We start from the raw sequence: 14,802 nt of genomic DNA, 5'->3' as shown, positions 1-14,802 counted from the left end.
CCACAATGTGACAGTAGAACCCATATTTGTGTGTACACATGTTCTGTGTGTGTGCGCGTGTGCAGGCGTGAGGTGTTGGAGTTACAGGCCTTATACAGACAGAGCACAGAGCATGCAGCAGAGCAGAGTCACCTCATCAGACAGTTGGAAGGACTCAACCTGGACACACAGAGAGTCCTCAGGAACCAAGAGGAGGCACATACCGCTGACGCTACCTCCCATCAGCAGGTAAAAACACCCTCTATACCTGAACGACAGAAGCTTTTCGCTGGTAATCGGGAAGGCAACCTCCTCGCCGACCCACTTTGGGTCCCCCATCGTTTTTTGGGTGATGTTGGTGCAGCAGACTCCTGCCAAACTACTGCTCCAGCATAATATACGTACAAGATATAATACAAATTAAGTCATATTTTTATACTACTAAGTATACTAAAATGTGGGTAAACCTTATAAGTAAGACTTCACACTCATTTGTGATAGTATTCAATCATAATTATAGCACTATAATACTATGTACTCAGGGCTCTGTATCTCCAAATGGTACACAATTCTTGCTTCTCTTCTGTGGTTCTCTGCATGGTTGCCTGCGAGTTTCAGAATTTAAGATTTGACTGATGACTTTTATAACCTTACAAGGCCAAGCTCGTAGTAACATTTTAGTTATGCTCCTCCCGTATGAATCTAAGCGCAGGCTGATATCCTGAGATACTCTCTGTTCCTAATACTTGTCTCATTACCTGGGGGGATAGGGCTTTTACAGCCCAGGCACCAAAGCTTTGGAATGTCCTGCCTGAGGATCTAATGCTAGCAAAGTCAGTGTCATCTTTTAAATCTTCTTATTGCCTATCTTTTTTTTAATATACATGCTCATTCCTTCTTTTACATATTTCTTGTTCCTGGGTAGTTTGTACCTTGTTTTTGTAAAGCACTGTTTAACCTTGTTTTTGAAAAGCGCTATACAAATATGAAATGATTATTAATCACGCACACGCACACACGCGCAGTCGCGCACACGTACACGTACACGTACACGCACGCACGCACACACACACACACACACACACACACACACACACACACACACACACACACACACACACACACACACACACACAATTTCCATATTTGGTCCATATTCATAAAATACATTAGCAAGGGCACAAATATTTTTCAGTTGCTCCTGATATCCCACAGACTCTAAATGTACAGAATATAAGCAACACATGCACATAAACGTATTCACAGTCAACATTGGTCACTTCAGTCTGTCATTCGCAAATACAATTGGGTCATTGTATTGAAACATTTAATTTCTGGTTTCACACAGGAATTTTTTTGAAACACTAAGGGATGTGAATCATTAATCGATTAATCGGCAATAAGAAATGAGTCAGTAGTAGTTAACATTTAATAACTAATCGTAATTAATCAAAATGTATGCGGTTCTATCATTGGGTGGTTTTCTGTGAATGTAATGCCTTCTGCGAGGGTGTGTGTGGCCGAGGAACGCACATACAAAGATGCCATTGCCTGGCCCTGTATCGTCAATGTTCAAATAAATGTTTGATTAAGGAATATAATATGCCTTTTGTATTATTTCTGTATATCAGCTAAATGTAGATTTGTATGTTAGACATTGAGGGAAATTAAGATTCTTAGATTTGTTTAACAAAAACGCTGCTTATCAACTAAGCGGTTAATCGATCTATAACCTTATCAAAACGTATCAATTAACTATTAATGCATTGATCGATAATTCACATCCCTAAGAGGAATCAAACATGGGTGAGTCAGGGTGACACATCTGTGGCAATCATGTGAACAATTCTGTCTTGCCTCGCTATTTTATATATATATATATATATATATATATATATATATATATATATATATATATATATATATATACACACACACACACACACACACACACACAGACAGTCGTTTGTAAGAATTACATCCGTTTAATATTTGGGACTATGGTCTGATGCTGTCCATGGTGTGTAGACAGTAAGGATCATGCTTATTGGAATACCAGATGGACAGATTCAAACAGTTTGTTTGGTAACATTTGGAGGCGTGCCTTTACTGTGAAGATCATCAATCAATTTCTGCGTTTTTTTAATAATTGAGTGGCACATAGATTGATCAGCTAACTGGAGGCAAGCAAGCTTCCCTTGCAGTCCTGTCCAGCGCGGTTTTCTATGCTGCTCTCTGAGCGTTAGAAGGTGCGCACGCGTGCCGTTGGTAAGGAGCGCGCTTGATGTTCTGCCAGCGCGGTTTACTGTTGCGTGTGCAACACACACACACACACACACACACACACACACACACACACACATACAGTCACAAGCAAAAAATTGTAAATGGATCTACAATTCACTGATGAAAAGTTGTTCCAGATTGTGCACAATCCCTGTCGCAAAATAAATAAAAAATCACACAGAAAACACCCTTGACAATTTTTGCTGGTCAAAACAATAGAAGCATTTCGAAAAAGGAACAAAAAATAAATAATCAATATCATACAGTATACACAGTACACACAGTACATACCCTCTCACACAAGACTGACATTGAACCAAATCTCAACTTACCATTATCATTACCACGTTGTTGCAGAATACATTTCCACGCTAGCTCTCTACCCCTGCAATTATTTTCCCATCGCCCCCAAAAAATGAAGGCTCTTTCTCACTGTATCCCATTACTGTCAATACGCTCACAAGCTACCACCTCTGTCCCTGATGTACCATACTGCTGTAACAGAGCCATACACTCCCTCTCTCTGCTGTGTGTGTGTGTGTGTGTGTGTGTGTGTGTGTGTGTGTGTGTGTGTGTGTGTGTGTGTGTGGGGGGGGGGGGGGGGGGGGGCAATGGCTGAGAAAGCATTTAGGACAAATTCAGCTCAGTCAGGGACCTTGCTTTTCCCACTTTCCATCTTCCTCTCCACGCTGTCTTCTTTTCATCCCTGCTTTTCCTCACAGTCCAGATGATCTTAGCATATGTCATTTACCATCTCTGTGGAAACAAACTGGCCGTGTCATGCTCAAGTCTCCTCGTCACCTCAGTCTGATGAGTGATTTTGTCTCGCTTTTGATCCTTTCCCCTCCAGCTTCTCTTCTCTCTTTCCCTCCCTCCCTGTTTCTTTTGAGGGGCTAGCCCTCCATAGTCTGGCTTTCAGAAGAACAAATATATATATGAGGACCCCACTATTGACGTCATGTGGCAGCCAAGTCTATGGATTTTTAACGGTTTTTTAAATGAGTGACGTCATGCTGCAGCCAAAGAGGGCGCCCCTCACTTTCTCACGACAGGACAATCCTAATTTCAGGGCTAAGGTGATTATGGCTAAAGTGAACCAGTATATAATATAAAAATCATGGTAGCACAGCGACACCTCAATGAAACACGCACACAATTAACGTTATTACCTTCAGGTGTATTTCCTAGGCAAACTGGCAAAAGAGTCTATCCTGATTTCCCGGATATGGTACTAGTTTCTAGGTCATTAATATGGCTTCTCCTTTTTCTGGAGAAGTAAGTTAATGGCTGCTTAGTCCAAGGTTGATGACGATAGTGCCAACTCTGCATGTTTTTGTCCAAGGAGTATATTGCCCCAAAATATGATTAAACACTTCCACCATTGGTACAGTAAATGGCCACAGCATAAACCATAACCGTACCACACATTATTGATTATTACTTTGCTGTGTTGTGATCACATATTATTCAACACAATAAAGCCTTAATGCCCATGCATAGCCTACTAACCTCCAAGCCGCTCGAACATAATTACCTCACCAATATGTCAACATGGCACAATAATGTGTGTTTGTTCTGACAGCTGTACACGGAGATGAGCCAGTGCTACAAGGCCCTCGTGTCCAGCGAGGCCAAGTTGCGGCAGAGCCACCAGGAGCTCAGCGACCAGCTGGTCCAGAAAGAGCAGCTCATTCTGCAGCTCCAGGATCAGCTGCAGCAGCAGGAGCTAACGCAGCACCAGCAGCAACTTCAACAGCAGGCTCAGGAGCCAATGACTGTCTGCCCGCCTCCCACCAGGCAAACCAACTTTGAGGTAATCTCTCTTATTTTTTATTTTCCCTCAACTATCCAACCCCCTCGCTGGTTTTCAGCAGCCGTGAAGATCCATGGAAGATGGATGCATCAAAACAAGCCCTCCTATTTCCATAGGTTATTTAGTGTTCAGCCGCCCCGGGCAACGCAGTGATTTTCCATAATGCCTGCTCTAGTGCAGAAGAAGTTCTCATGTTGAACTCTGATCTGTTTGTGTGTGTGAATGCACCAACCTTAGCGATGGAGCAACTCATAATTAATGTGAGCACACACACTCGCACAAACTAAATACATCAAATTGCTCATCGCGCCTGCCAATCAGCTGTCCACATCTGTGTGTAATTGTCCAGGCTGTGGTTGTTAGAGGGCAGCAGTTTACACAGTGTAGGTGGATGAACACCCCACACACACACACACACACACACACACGCACACACACACACACACACACACACACACACTATACCTCCGCTTTAGTGTCCATGTCATGACACTTGAATGTCAGTTATCTCATCTTCACTTCAGGGCACACAAACACAATCTCTCTCTCTCTCTCTCTCTCTCCCTCTTTCACTCTCGTATGTTACATACGCTTTCCCTGTCTCACTTTCTTCTCTTCCTTTTCCATCCCTCCCAACTAAGTGTATATATATGGAATTTGTTCATTCTGATTAGACGGCAAAGATGGATACTTCACATGGACACTTGTGTGTATGTGTGTGTTAATTGGAGTCCAGTAGGGTTCTTGAAGGTGGTGTTGTGTCAGCGGGTGGGGCCAGGGGTTGTCTGTAGCTATGTACCGTACACATTTCACCCTGGGGGTCTAGGCTAGGGTAACACATCAGCACTGCAGTGGACCTTAATAACCCCTAATGATGTGCTGGTGTGTTTTCCCTTACTTTGGACCACACCGTGGTCCGTCTGGCTGAAAGGTGGTGGATTGAGCTGTCATCGCTTGTCATGTCATCGCTTGTGTGCCCTTGAGCAAGGCACCTCACTCAATACATGCTTCAGAGAGAGACGCGATGTTGAGTCATCTGTCGGTGTTGATTATGAATAGAGCTATTCTTTACTTGTAACAGTGTGTCCGTCCACCAAGATGTACTTTTCTCCTGAGTGCAGCGTACGTTTTGAATTGTTGTGCTTTTATGTGTTATGTTTGCTGGCTCACATGTGCTGTTCTTACAGTATCTGCTTCAAGCTGCTGAAGCTTCAACTGAAATATTTTCAACTCGGGCGTTTTTAAGCAAGCCCTTAAAAGACACCTTTTTGCAAATAAATATATGTTAATGACCTTTAGAAGATTTAGAACACTTTGTTGGGGGTCTTTATGTGTGTAATATGTGGTTTTAGATATTTTAGATTTTAGCAGTGAGCCCAGTGTCTCTGATGTCATGGACACTGGATTCACTTACACAGCCCTCCCCTATCCACAAGGAGGAGCAGTGCACCAAAGCATTATGGGAATTGTAGTCCAGGAAGGAAGTGAGCCCAGTGTCCATGACATCAGAGACACTGGGCTCACTGCCAAAATCTAAAATATCTAAAACCACATATTACACACATAAAGACCTCCAGGAAAGTGTTCTAAATCTTCTAAACATCATTAACATATATATTTTTGTGAAAAGGCCTGTGTGTACACGGCCCCTTTGAGTCTTAGGATAGATAACCGCTGGATGACAGTTAAGTCACTTTGTAACTCATTAGCTTTATACCTTTATTCCACTGGACTGTGTGTGTGTGTGTGTGTGTGTGTGTGTGTGTGTGTGTGTGTGTGTGTGCGCGCGCGCGCGTGTGTGTGTGTGTGTGTGTGTGTGTGTGTGTGTGTGTGTGTGTGTGTGTGTGTGTGTGTGTGTGTGTGTGTGTGTGTGTCTTTCGCCTCTAAATAGGCTAGATTGTGTTTGTTTAATTTGATGGTTCCATCGCTGGCCCCGCAATGTGGAAGTCAAAAGATATCAGCTCAAATGTTAAGTGAGTTACAATCGCCTCGTCTCACTTAACCCCCGTTAATTTAACCGACGTTGAAATATAAATGGATCAATTAGTCCGTAATTAAGTACAGCTATGCAGTGTTCCCCCAGTAATTAATACTACATTGAGAGGAGATGCAGGCACTGCTGCCTGCGTGAGGGGAGGGTGAGTGTACCGTATGTGTGTATGTAGGATCTGGCTATAGTGCACACACATTCTTAGTGTATGTGTTCTGTGTGCAATGTGCATACTATGTGTGTGTAACCTATAGGCTATACAGTAAGTGTGTTTTTCCAAGCTGTCTATACATCTTATTGTGCCTTGCATCGCATGACATTCTCCTGTTGGGAGGCAGAACACACTTTGTGTTGTCCAGGCTGTGATGACCACTACCAGACTTAATGCATATTCTTTGGATGAATCTGAACTTCTGTTTATTGAACACATGTAGCTTCTGTCTGGCTGCTTTGTTTCTTTACATTTCTTACCTACAGACATCAAAGTGAACAGATCAGTCTTCCCAAGGCAGAGCACCCAGTCTGGAGATCCCCATTTCGTAATTGCACTGACTGTGTGTGTGTGTGTGTGTGTGTGTGTGTACATAGTTGTGCCCGTTTCTTTTTGAGTTGTGGAGTGGAGTTGTGTGTATTCCAGCACGAAATTGAAAATTCTGTATAGCAATTTCCATCCCGAACACCTGTTCAATTCGAATGCTCAGGTTGTTAAGGATTCCATTTTATTTCATTTTTTTTTCCTTCATTACTTTGTGGAAGTTACTGTCAGAGATGATCAAAGTGCTGATCGCAACAGGAGCACATGGGAGGGGAGATATGGGTAGTAGACGGGGCTCTCATTTGAATACACACTTGAGCGACGCTTTGAACACCCCTCCCACTGAGGATTGGGGGGGTGAGGAGAGAAGTGAGGAATATCACCCATTGTGTTGCTTCCCTTCTCACTGTGTTCCAAGTTGTCTGTCTGTTTCTATCTCTGTCTGTCTAAAGCCCCATTACAGGGACATTTCACCGCTATTTCAATCTTAATAGTATTTGTAGTATTAGTATATAACAGTAGCAGTAGCACAATTAGAACCCTTCTGTGACCAGAAAAATTCTTAAGGCTGTGTGTTTGACTAGGGTTTGACTGGATTGCTGAATTCCTACAATGCCCATAATGCTTTAGTGCACTTCCTTGTGGAGAGGGGGAGGATTTATGGAGGTGTGACTTTGTATTCCAGGAAGGAAGTGAGACCAAATTTTCATGACAGGTTTTTGGTCATGAACAATTGAACATGGCTTCATCACTAAAATATTAAAAAGAAAACATATTACACACATAAAAACCCCAGGAAAGTGTTTCTTGTGTCCTAAACATCAGCTCTGGTTGCAAAAGAGGTGAAGTGGCCCTTTAACACACATGCATTGTAAAGAAAATCCTTACATCTGAGGTTATTTTAAGGTATTTCTGTATATCTTTGTATAGTCTCTTGTTTAGTCTCAGTAGAGGGCAACTAGCAACACTTCAGCCCGCTCAAGCCACTGAAGCATTGCATAAACGCTTTTTTATCACCTTGATCTCTACTCATTTTCTTCATCACCCTCTGATGGGCTTTGGCAAATTTTCCACAGACTAGAGGTTTTGTCATTTCTTGGGACAGGTTTATGGACCCTCAGAGAGGGATTACTGTGGTGTTTGTTGTGTACCTACTACCTCCTAACCTCTTCCAAGCTATCCATTGTTCGTTGGCAGAATTAAGCCTTGGGTATAATGCAGAAACGAGACAAAATTAATTTCCCCACCTTGAATCATACACAATGTTCAACTAGCAGAGGTTATAAGTTCTTATGACGTAAGTTATTATTGAGCTGTACATCCGAAAAAGCGTTAGTCCGAGTCCGACGTCCCATTAGTCTGACATACTGCACGTGGCCGGTTAAGACTCACCCGTGGCTTCCGCGTGCGGTTATGGTTAAGGTTAGAGGTAGGGTAACTTAGTAATGTCGAACGTCTGACTAAAGCTATACGCACAACGAAAAAGCAGCCCTATTGTGAATAAGGCTTATGTGCACAATACTACTGTGTATTACTCCCTGACAGAATATTCACATAAAAGAGAGATTGTAGAATCTCTTACATTTGTAGACTTTGAATTCACTTGTGTTGTTACTTTTAAGGTAATTAGAGGGATTTTTATGTATTTGTACTTTCAAGTTTTATGTAATGGCATTCAGCACTTACTCCTCCGAATTTTAATGCACAGAGTAATGGGCTGGAATACGGCCATTGTAAAGTCAAGCGTTAACCATGATTTTCATTTCGATTCATCTCCATTGTTCCAAACCAATAACATTGTGATACCCCCAAAAGAAACACCATTATGGCCACATTATACCTGCAGGAGTCCGCTGGCTTTCTGTATGTATGAGTATTTCACAGTAGCCAGAGACGTCCACAGACGTGGAGAGGAGATGGCCCTGCTCCACCAGCCTCAGGGTCTGGCCCAACACCCAACACAACCCAGTAGAGTCCAGACTCAACACCGTGCTGGAGTCTGGACAGGTTGCCAGGTTGGAGGGCTTGGGTTGCCACCACAGACTACCATACCACTGGAGAGCCAGGGGATGTCTCCTATCGCTGGCCAGGAAAAGTGGCCAGATTTAATATTTCCGTCATGTGTAACTAACATGTCTAACTGGCTGTCATTGTGCTTGTTGTCGTCTAGCATTGGTTGGGCTATCATCAGAGCTGAGCAGTGATTAAAGACCGACATTAAGATCCGCAGCAGACCTCAGGCTTTCTGGAACCTTTGCCACGGTAAATGAGTGGTGAGCTCTTAATTGTGTGGGCGGTTGTTCAACACAACGCTTAGTCTCTCATTAGCACTGGGAAAGGGAGGCAGATTAGGCATGCTGTGCGCTACAGAAAAGTTGGGACAAGATGTTAGAGGAAGATGAATGCTTCACTCCTTTGTGTTAGGAAATGTTTTACAGAAAAGTTTAGCATCATGCATGTTGGGATGTTGACAATGAATCAACTATTGATTTATAATTAATAAATTACATAATTAATAATTGGTTTAATTTAATGAAGTACATTTGCTGATAAGAAGTTTCTTAGCTTTGTGGGCATGTTGAATTGTGTGGTGACAGTATTTTGTAATAGATTAGTGGAAAGTATAAAAATGCTTCAGAAGAACAATGTTGGTCAGTGTAATTAAGAGATTCAGTACTGTACTAGAGCTACATGGCCCTCGCACTGCCGATCTGACCAGTATCTGAGTCATAGTGTTGGGGCTTTGTCAGAGCATATACTGTATGGAGATGTCTGTTTCTGTCTGTCTACCTGTGCCCCACATATGAAGATATCTGTATCTTTCAGTTCATGTCTTTTTTATGCCCATATGTGGAGATAGATTTCTATAGAGAAACCTGATGTCTGTAGACAAATCCGTGGAGCGGTGGCCTGTAGGCCAAGTGTAGTCTATCATGCTGCGCTTAATCTGACACCGCAGCTATGATTGCTCCCAAGGCAGCCTTCATGGATTTGTCTATATTGGAATGCCCATATACTGTATACTTAATTTGCATTCCAATAAAAGTATTGGTGGTAGACTTGCACTATACACTGTATATCATTTTGTAGCATTTCTGGGTATGTCTTTGCTTATACGAAATACAATCTCTAGGTCTTCTGATCTGTGACCAGTAGTAGCTGTTCCCTTTCGTACTGTCGGTTAGCTTTGTACAACTAGCCTGGCCCAGCCACCGTGCATTGGGGTGGGTGCCGCCGGGATTAATGCGTTGGATCATATTGGTTCACCGATCTGAGCAAGTTCCCCATCAGCGCCGTTCGACTCCCAGGCTCTGTGAAATTCGAGTGATGCCCGTCTGCACTGTGGTTCACTGCCCCTCTGCACTGTGGTTCACTGCCCCTCTGCACTGTGGTTCACTGCCCCTCTGCACTGTGGTTCACTCCCACTCCTAGACCAAGAAATGTCTCATTTCCCTAGGCTTTCATTTTTGAGTCTAATGCGAACGAAAATAAAAGCCTGGGTAAAATTCAACTCAATGTTAATTTATGTTCAAATAGTAATTCTCTGATGACAGACAATTCAGTCTATGTTTGACCGAAACCTGCAGGAAAAAATAATGTGCGGATAGGCTTCGTTTTCCCCAGGTCGTCAGTAAATGTGTTTGTTTTTCACGCGGTAACCCCAATTGGCACTTCTCCCTCAGCCAGCTCTGATGGTATTTAACATCTGCTGCCAGTTTGTTATTAATGTTAGCCAATCAAAAAGTTGACAGATGTATAATTAAAGTGCAAGTTAGGCATTCACCAACACACAGACATACTCACGTTATGTGTGGTCATACTGGGCTCAGTCGAGGTGTTTCTTTTGATCACCATCATCATTAATGACAAGCATCCCATTGAACATTTTAAATGATCAAACATTAAAATGCGGCATGATTGAAAATACTTTGGGCTATCCAAGACAGAAATAAGATTTTTTTAACAAGCAGAAGGTGAACAACTGGAAGTAAATCAGTTCCTCGACTGAGGGAGCCTATGGTGGAATTCATAAAAGTTGGATTGACTGTGAACTATCTAGGTTAGCATGAGTTGGGATTTGAATCTTGCATGCAGTACATGAATCAGCCGAGGTACTCAGGGTGCTGTTTTTACCGACTGTCGACTGGGTGGTCCAAGTCAAGTGGGACACTGACTTATGCAGGGGTGTTATGAAGTATGGACACACACAGAGATAATTTTTATATAGAGATATTGTGTGAGTGTGACTATGATATTGTTCTAATATTATATAATATATAATATTATATATTATAATATTGCTTTGGAATGAAATGAATGTCACTGACATTTTTCATTGTCTTCACATTTTTATATTTTGCTGTAATGTTTAGAAGTTTATGTTGCACAAGGAACCACGCCTGATGACAGAAATTAAACACTTGAACATGTACACCTGACCTGCACAAGTGCACAACCATATAATGAATACCTATGAAGTATTTCACCAAGCAGGATTGTTGCACCATTTTTGTCCACACAGACCCCTGTGGATACTGGTCTTTGTATGCTATGTCTGGACTACAAATTGGCCTTTAGGCTATATTGGTAATGCCATGTTTGTCCTAGTGATGACAGCATGATGCCACATTAGTTTTTGATGTGTTTACTGTGTAATGTGTGTCCATACAGTCTGTCACAGTATGTAATGATTTAATGTACGTAGGCTATATCCCTAGCTCCCATTTTCCTGTGCCGTTTCAGCCATGCAAACAGAAGCATGGAGGGACGTAGGTTATGCCTCCTGCTGGAGATTTGAGATAGGGATGCGAAGGACTTTTTACTTTGGTAATCAATCCGTCAATCGATTTTGTCTTGTTTTCTGCCAAATGTGGTGCTGAAAGGAGAGTCCAAAGTGTGCTTTCCTTTCAGTACCACAACTTGAACTACCGCCATGATGTTTAGAATGTGTCAAAACCCTAATGCTAGTAAGAAGAGGCTTGAAAAAGTAAATACATAGTTAATTACCGGCAGTAAAACTACAGTAATCAATAGGCCATACTAAAAGGGCCTATGTTTAACAAATTAGGCAAAACTAGTGAAACGATAATGATAGTTAGATTCGGCTCTGCTATTCCTCCCCACGGCCAAATGATAATTGTAATACAGTACTACTTTAACAATATGTTGTCGGGATATAAACACTTAATACAAACTAAAAACAAATTCAGTTTTGTAGACAAGTGTTTAAAAAATTGCTGCATCCAAAATCCTACTATAACTGTGCAGAATCTGTCCGTCTGTATGTTTTTCCACAGTGGAATAAGTCCATGGACTTTTTGGGTGTTTTATCTATATCTGATTGTACGATAACTTTACTTTTCAACTAAACTAAACTAAACCTCTGGACTGGCGTTGCAGCACCCTAGTGCTATGGCAACCACTTTGAGAAATAAAGCACTCATACTCATGCAGGAGTTCAAATAAGCTGTTGTCAAGTAAACATTAGGGCCTTTTTTCTCACTCTCTAGAAGTGAAATACGAACCGCTGCTTGCTTAGTGCTGGGACTGTCCGCCATCCGAATAAGTATTGATATCATGCTTAGAAGAACATGGGTGCTTTTTTGTATACTATTTACATTGTTTTGAAGAAAAATGCTGCTATTTGTCCCAAAATGACTTCAAAATATTGCTGCTATATAAAAATATGTATCCCTTACATTAGCATATAACGATGCAATGTGACATAGCTCTGTTTACACAATGCTGTATCTATCTCCTCCAACTGTATATACTTCCCCCATTTCACACTTGCTTTGGCAATGTAAACATATGTTTTCTCATGCCAATAAAGCTCCTTTGTATTAAATTTAGCAGAAGAAAGAGTGGCGATCAGAGCGTACTTTATAAAAGTTTAAAACACCAACATAACATGTTTTTTTTAATACTGTTTTTATTAGGCATTTGTATTTGACATTGCTTCAGAATATAATTGATGTAGTGTAAATGTTCCAGATACAATACAAATAAAAAAGGTATATAAATGCGATAAACAAGAATAACAAACAAACAAAAAACAATTGGACAGACACTCTTGCTCTCAGACTTTCCCAACAAGTTGTTGTGGCCTCTTAGAGCGGTATATCAATTGAATTACAGACTTTTTGTTTGAATGAAAAATAAGTTTTCAGTTCCTTTTTTAATTTTTTCCTTTCCAAATTTAGTTTGTGTTATCTATTGTATAAGAGGGGTTAGCGTGCACCTGTTGAAATGGTCAATGAAGGGTTGCCAAGTATTGTAAAATCTGTCTTCACTCCCTCTCAATTAAAACTTTTCCAATTGTAAATAGTGCATAACATCTTTCAAGTGTAGTGTGAGTCAGAACCTGTGCTTGCTTCCAATTCAACTGTATCAGTCTGCGAGCCAGTAGAATCACACATTTTACCATGTTATATTGGAAAACATGTTGGCATTTAAAACTTTAACAAAGTACCCTGATTTTTTATCCGCTCTCTCCTCCTTTTTAACTTTTTTTTTGCTCGGATCACCGCTCTTTCTTCTGCTATATAGTCCCTTTGATCCTTGAAGCACCATCCGTACTTTGTTCACCTCCAGCGAGCACCTAGTTGATTTATTTTTTCGCTTTGAATTGAATTGAATTGGGTGCTACAAAAAAATAACTCTTGGGTTTTGTAAAATGGTGTAAAAGTAATGTAATCTGTGTGTGTGCCTGCTATTTTTAATGTCATATATAGAATTACATCTCATCTTGACATACTGTTTTATTGGTCTTGCTTTGTCTTGCTTCAGCGCCTCAGTCTTGCTGTGGTGCTATGGAAAATGACTCGTAACCCCAACAACAGTAGAGATAGCACTCAGTTTGAAACTGTCAAATCGATGGATAGTGAGCTACAGTGTTGTGCAAAGCGTCTGTGTAACTTCCAGATAATGAGCCTGCCAACAGAATATTGGTATAGCATTGTCATGGACACAGATTGCCATTTTGTTGGCTATGCCCCAACCCTCAACTGCAGCTGGCTACTACAGTATTTTGATGCCTTTGATGCCTCTCTTGCATTATGCGTCATTGCAGGATGGCACTCTTCACAGTTCAAAATCTTGAGTGGTTATCGTCATATAGGTCCTTTTGTAGGCTTTAGACAAAATCTCATTGAGGGAGGTGACTGATTCACTGTATATTCCCTCTAGTTTCTTAGTAATTGTTTGGAAACAAGGCATACAGTGTATTCAGCTCAAGAAACACAATCAGCCCGCAGAAGCCTTTCCCCTCTATAATGCCAGTGGGCAGAACATCTATCATTTTCGCCATCAAATCACTAACTTTTCTTCCCAGTGGGTATCACACTGGTGGTGAGGTTTCACAGTGATTATTCATCCATGGTTTGCTTGAATGAAGGCTTTGGACTTTGGGTATTTTGTAATGATATGCAACCTTTATGCTGGATCATTGCATCACTGCTTTTTCTTAATTTCTGCACTGATTTCAGCTGCACTATTTCTTTATCTAGTTAAAATATTTGTGTGTTCATGAAGTGAAACTCCTGCAGTGCATTTGTTTTTGTCTTTTTTTTTTTATTCCACCTTTTATCCCACTCCGCCAACCTAGTCCACATATAATTGGGACATGGGGAGAGCAACGGACTTGAACTCATGCTTCCTTCATGCCTGAGTGTCCAAGTTTCCCTGGTTGGACGTAGCGCGTGGATTCCGTGGAAGGAACACGTTATTCCAACCAGTTCCTTTCCCCTCCATTAGGCAGGCCAGGGGGAGGCAGTTTAGAGACCAGGATTACTGCATGTTTTTTGTGAGGGTACCTACCCTAGGAGACACGGGGAGAACATGCAAACTCCACACAGAAAGGCCCTTTAGCCAACCCCGCCAGCGGGAATCGGACCCATGACCTTCTAGCTGTGAGGCGACAGCACTACCAACTGTGCCACCGTGCCCCCTCTGCAGTGCATTTGTGACGAGATGTGCACTCACATAGCACAAACTGAGCCCTATCTTGCCATATGCCTTAACTTTTTAGGGATTTTACCATTTTAAGATACATTAAAAATATGGCAACTTGAAAGCAAAGTCCCCAAGTGCCCAAACTTTATTTACTTGTCACGGGTAGTCGGGCAACTGTTACTGTCAACGTTTGTGTGCTATTTCTGTCCACTAAGTAATTACCTTCTTGTTGTGTTTGTTGTAGCT

The 14,802-nt window shown here is 41.6% G+C and overlaps 1 protein-coding gene across 1 annotated transcript in view; it reads left to right on the top strand.

Moving 5' to 3' along the window:
• cntln (centlein, centrosomal protein) overlaps positions 1 to 14,802 on the top strand; it is a gene marked incomplete at its 5' end in the record, with an annotated part of 129,476 nt that overhangs the window by 14,284 nt on the left and 100,390 nt on the right. Inside the window, 2 exons of the mRNA XM_080758968.1 lie at positions 66 to 228; positions 3,848 to 4,078. Coding sequence (XP_080615094.1) covers positions 66 to 228; positions 3,848 to 4,078 — 394 coding nt within the window. The remainder of the gene's footprint in view (positions 1 to 65; positions 229 to 3,847; positions 4,079 to 14,802) is intronic.

Source organism: Protomyctophum bolini (genome assembly GCF_963924005.1).
Source record: "Protomyctophum bolini genome assembly, chromosome: 3".
Classification (NCBI taxonomy): domain Eukaryota; kingdom Metazoa; phylum Chordata; class Actinopteri; order Myctophiformes; family Myctophidae; genus Protomyctophum; species Protomyctophum bolini.
This window is presented reverse-complemented; position numbering and strand designations above follow the sequence as displayed.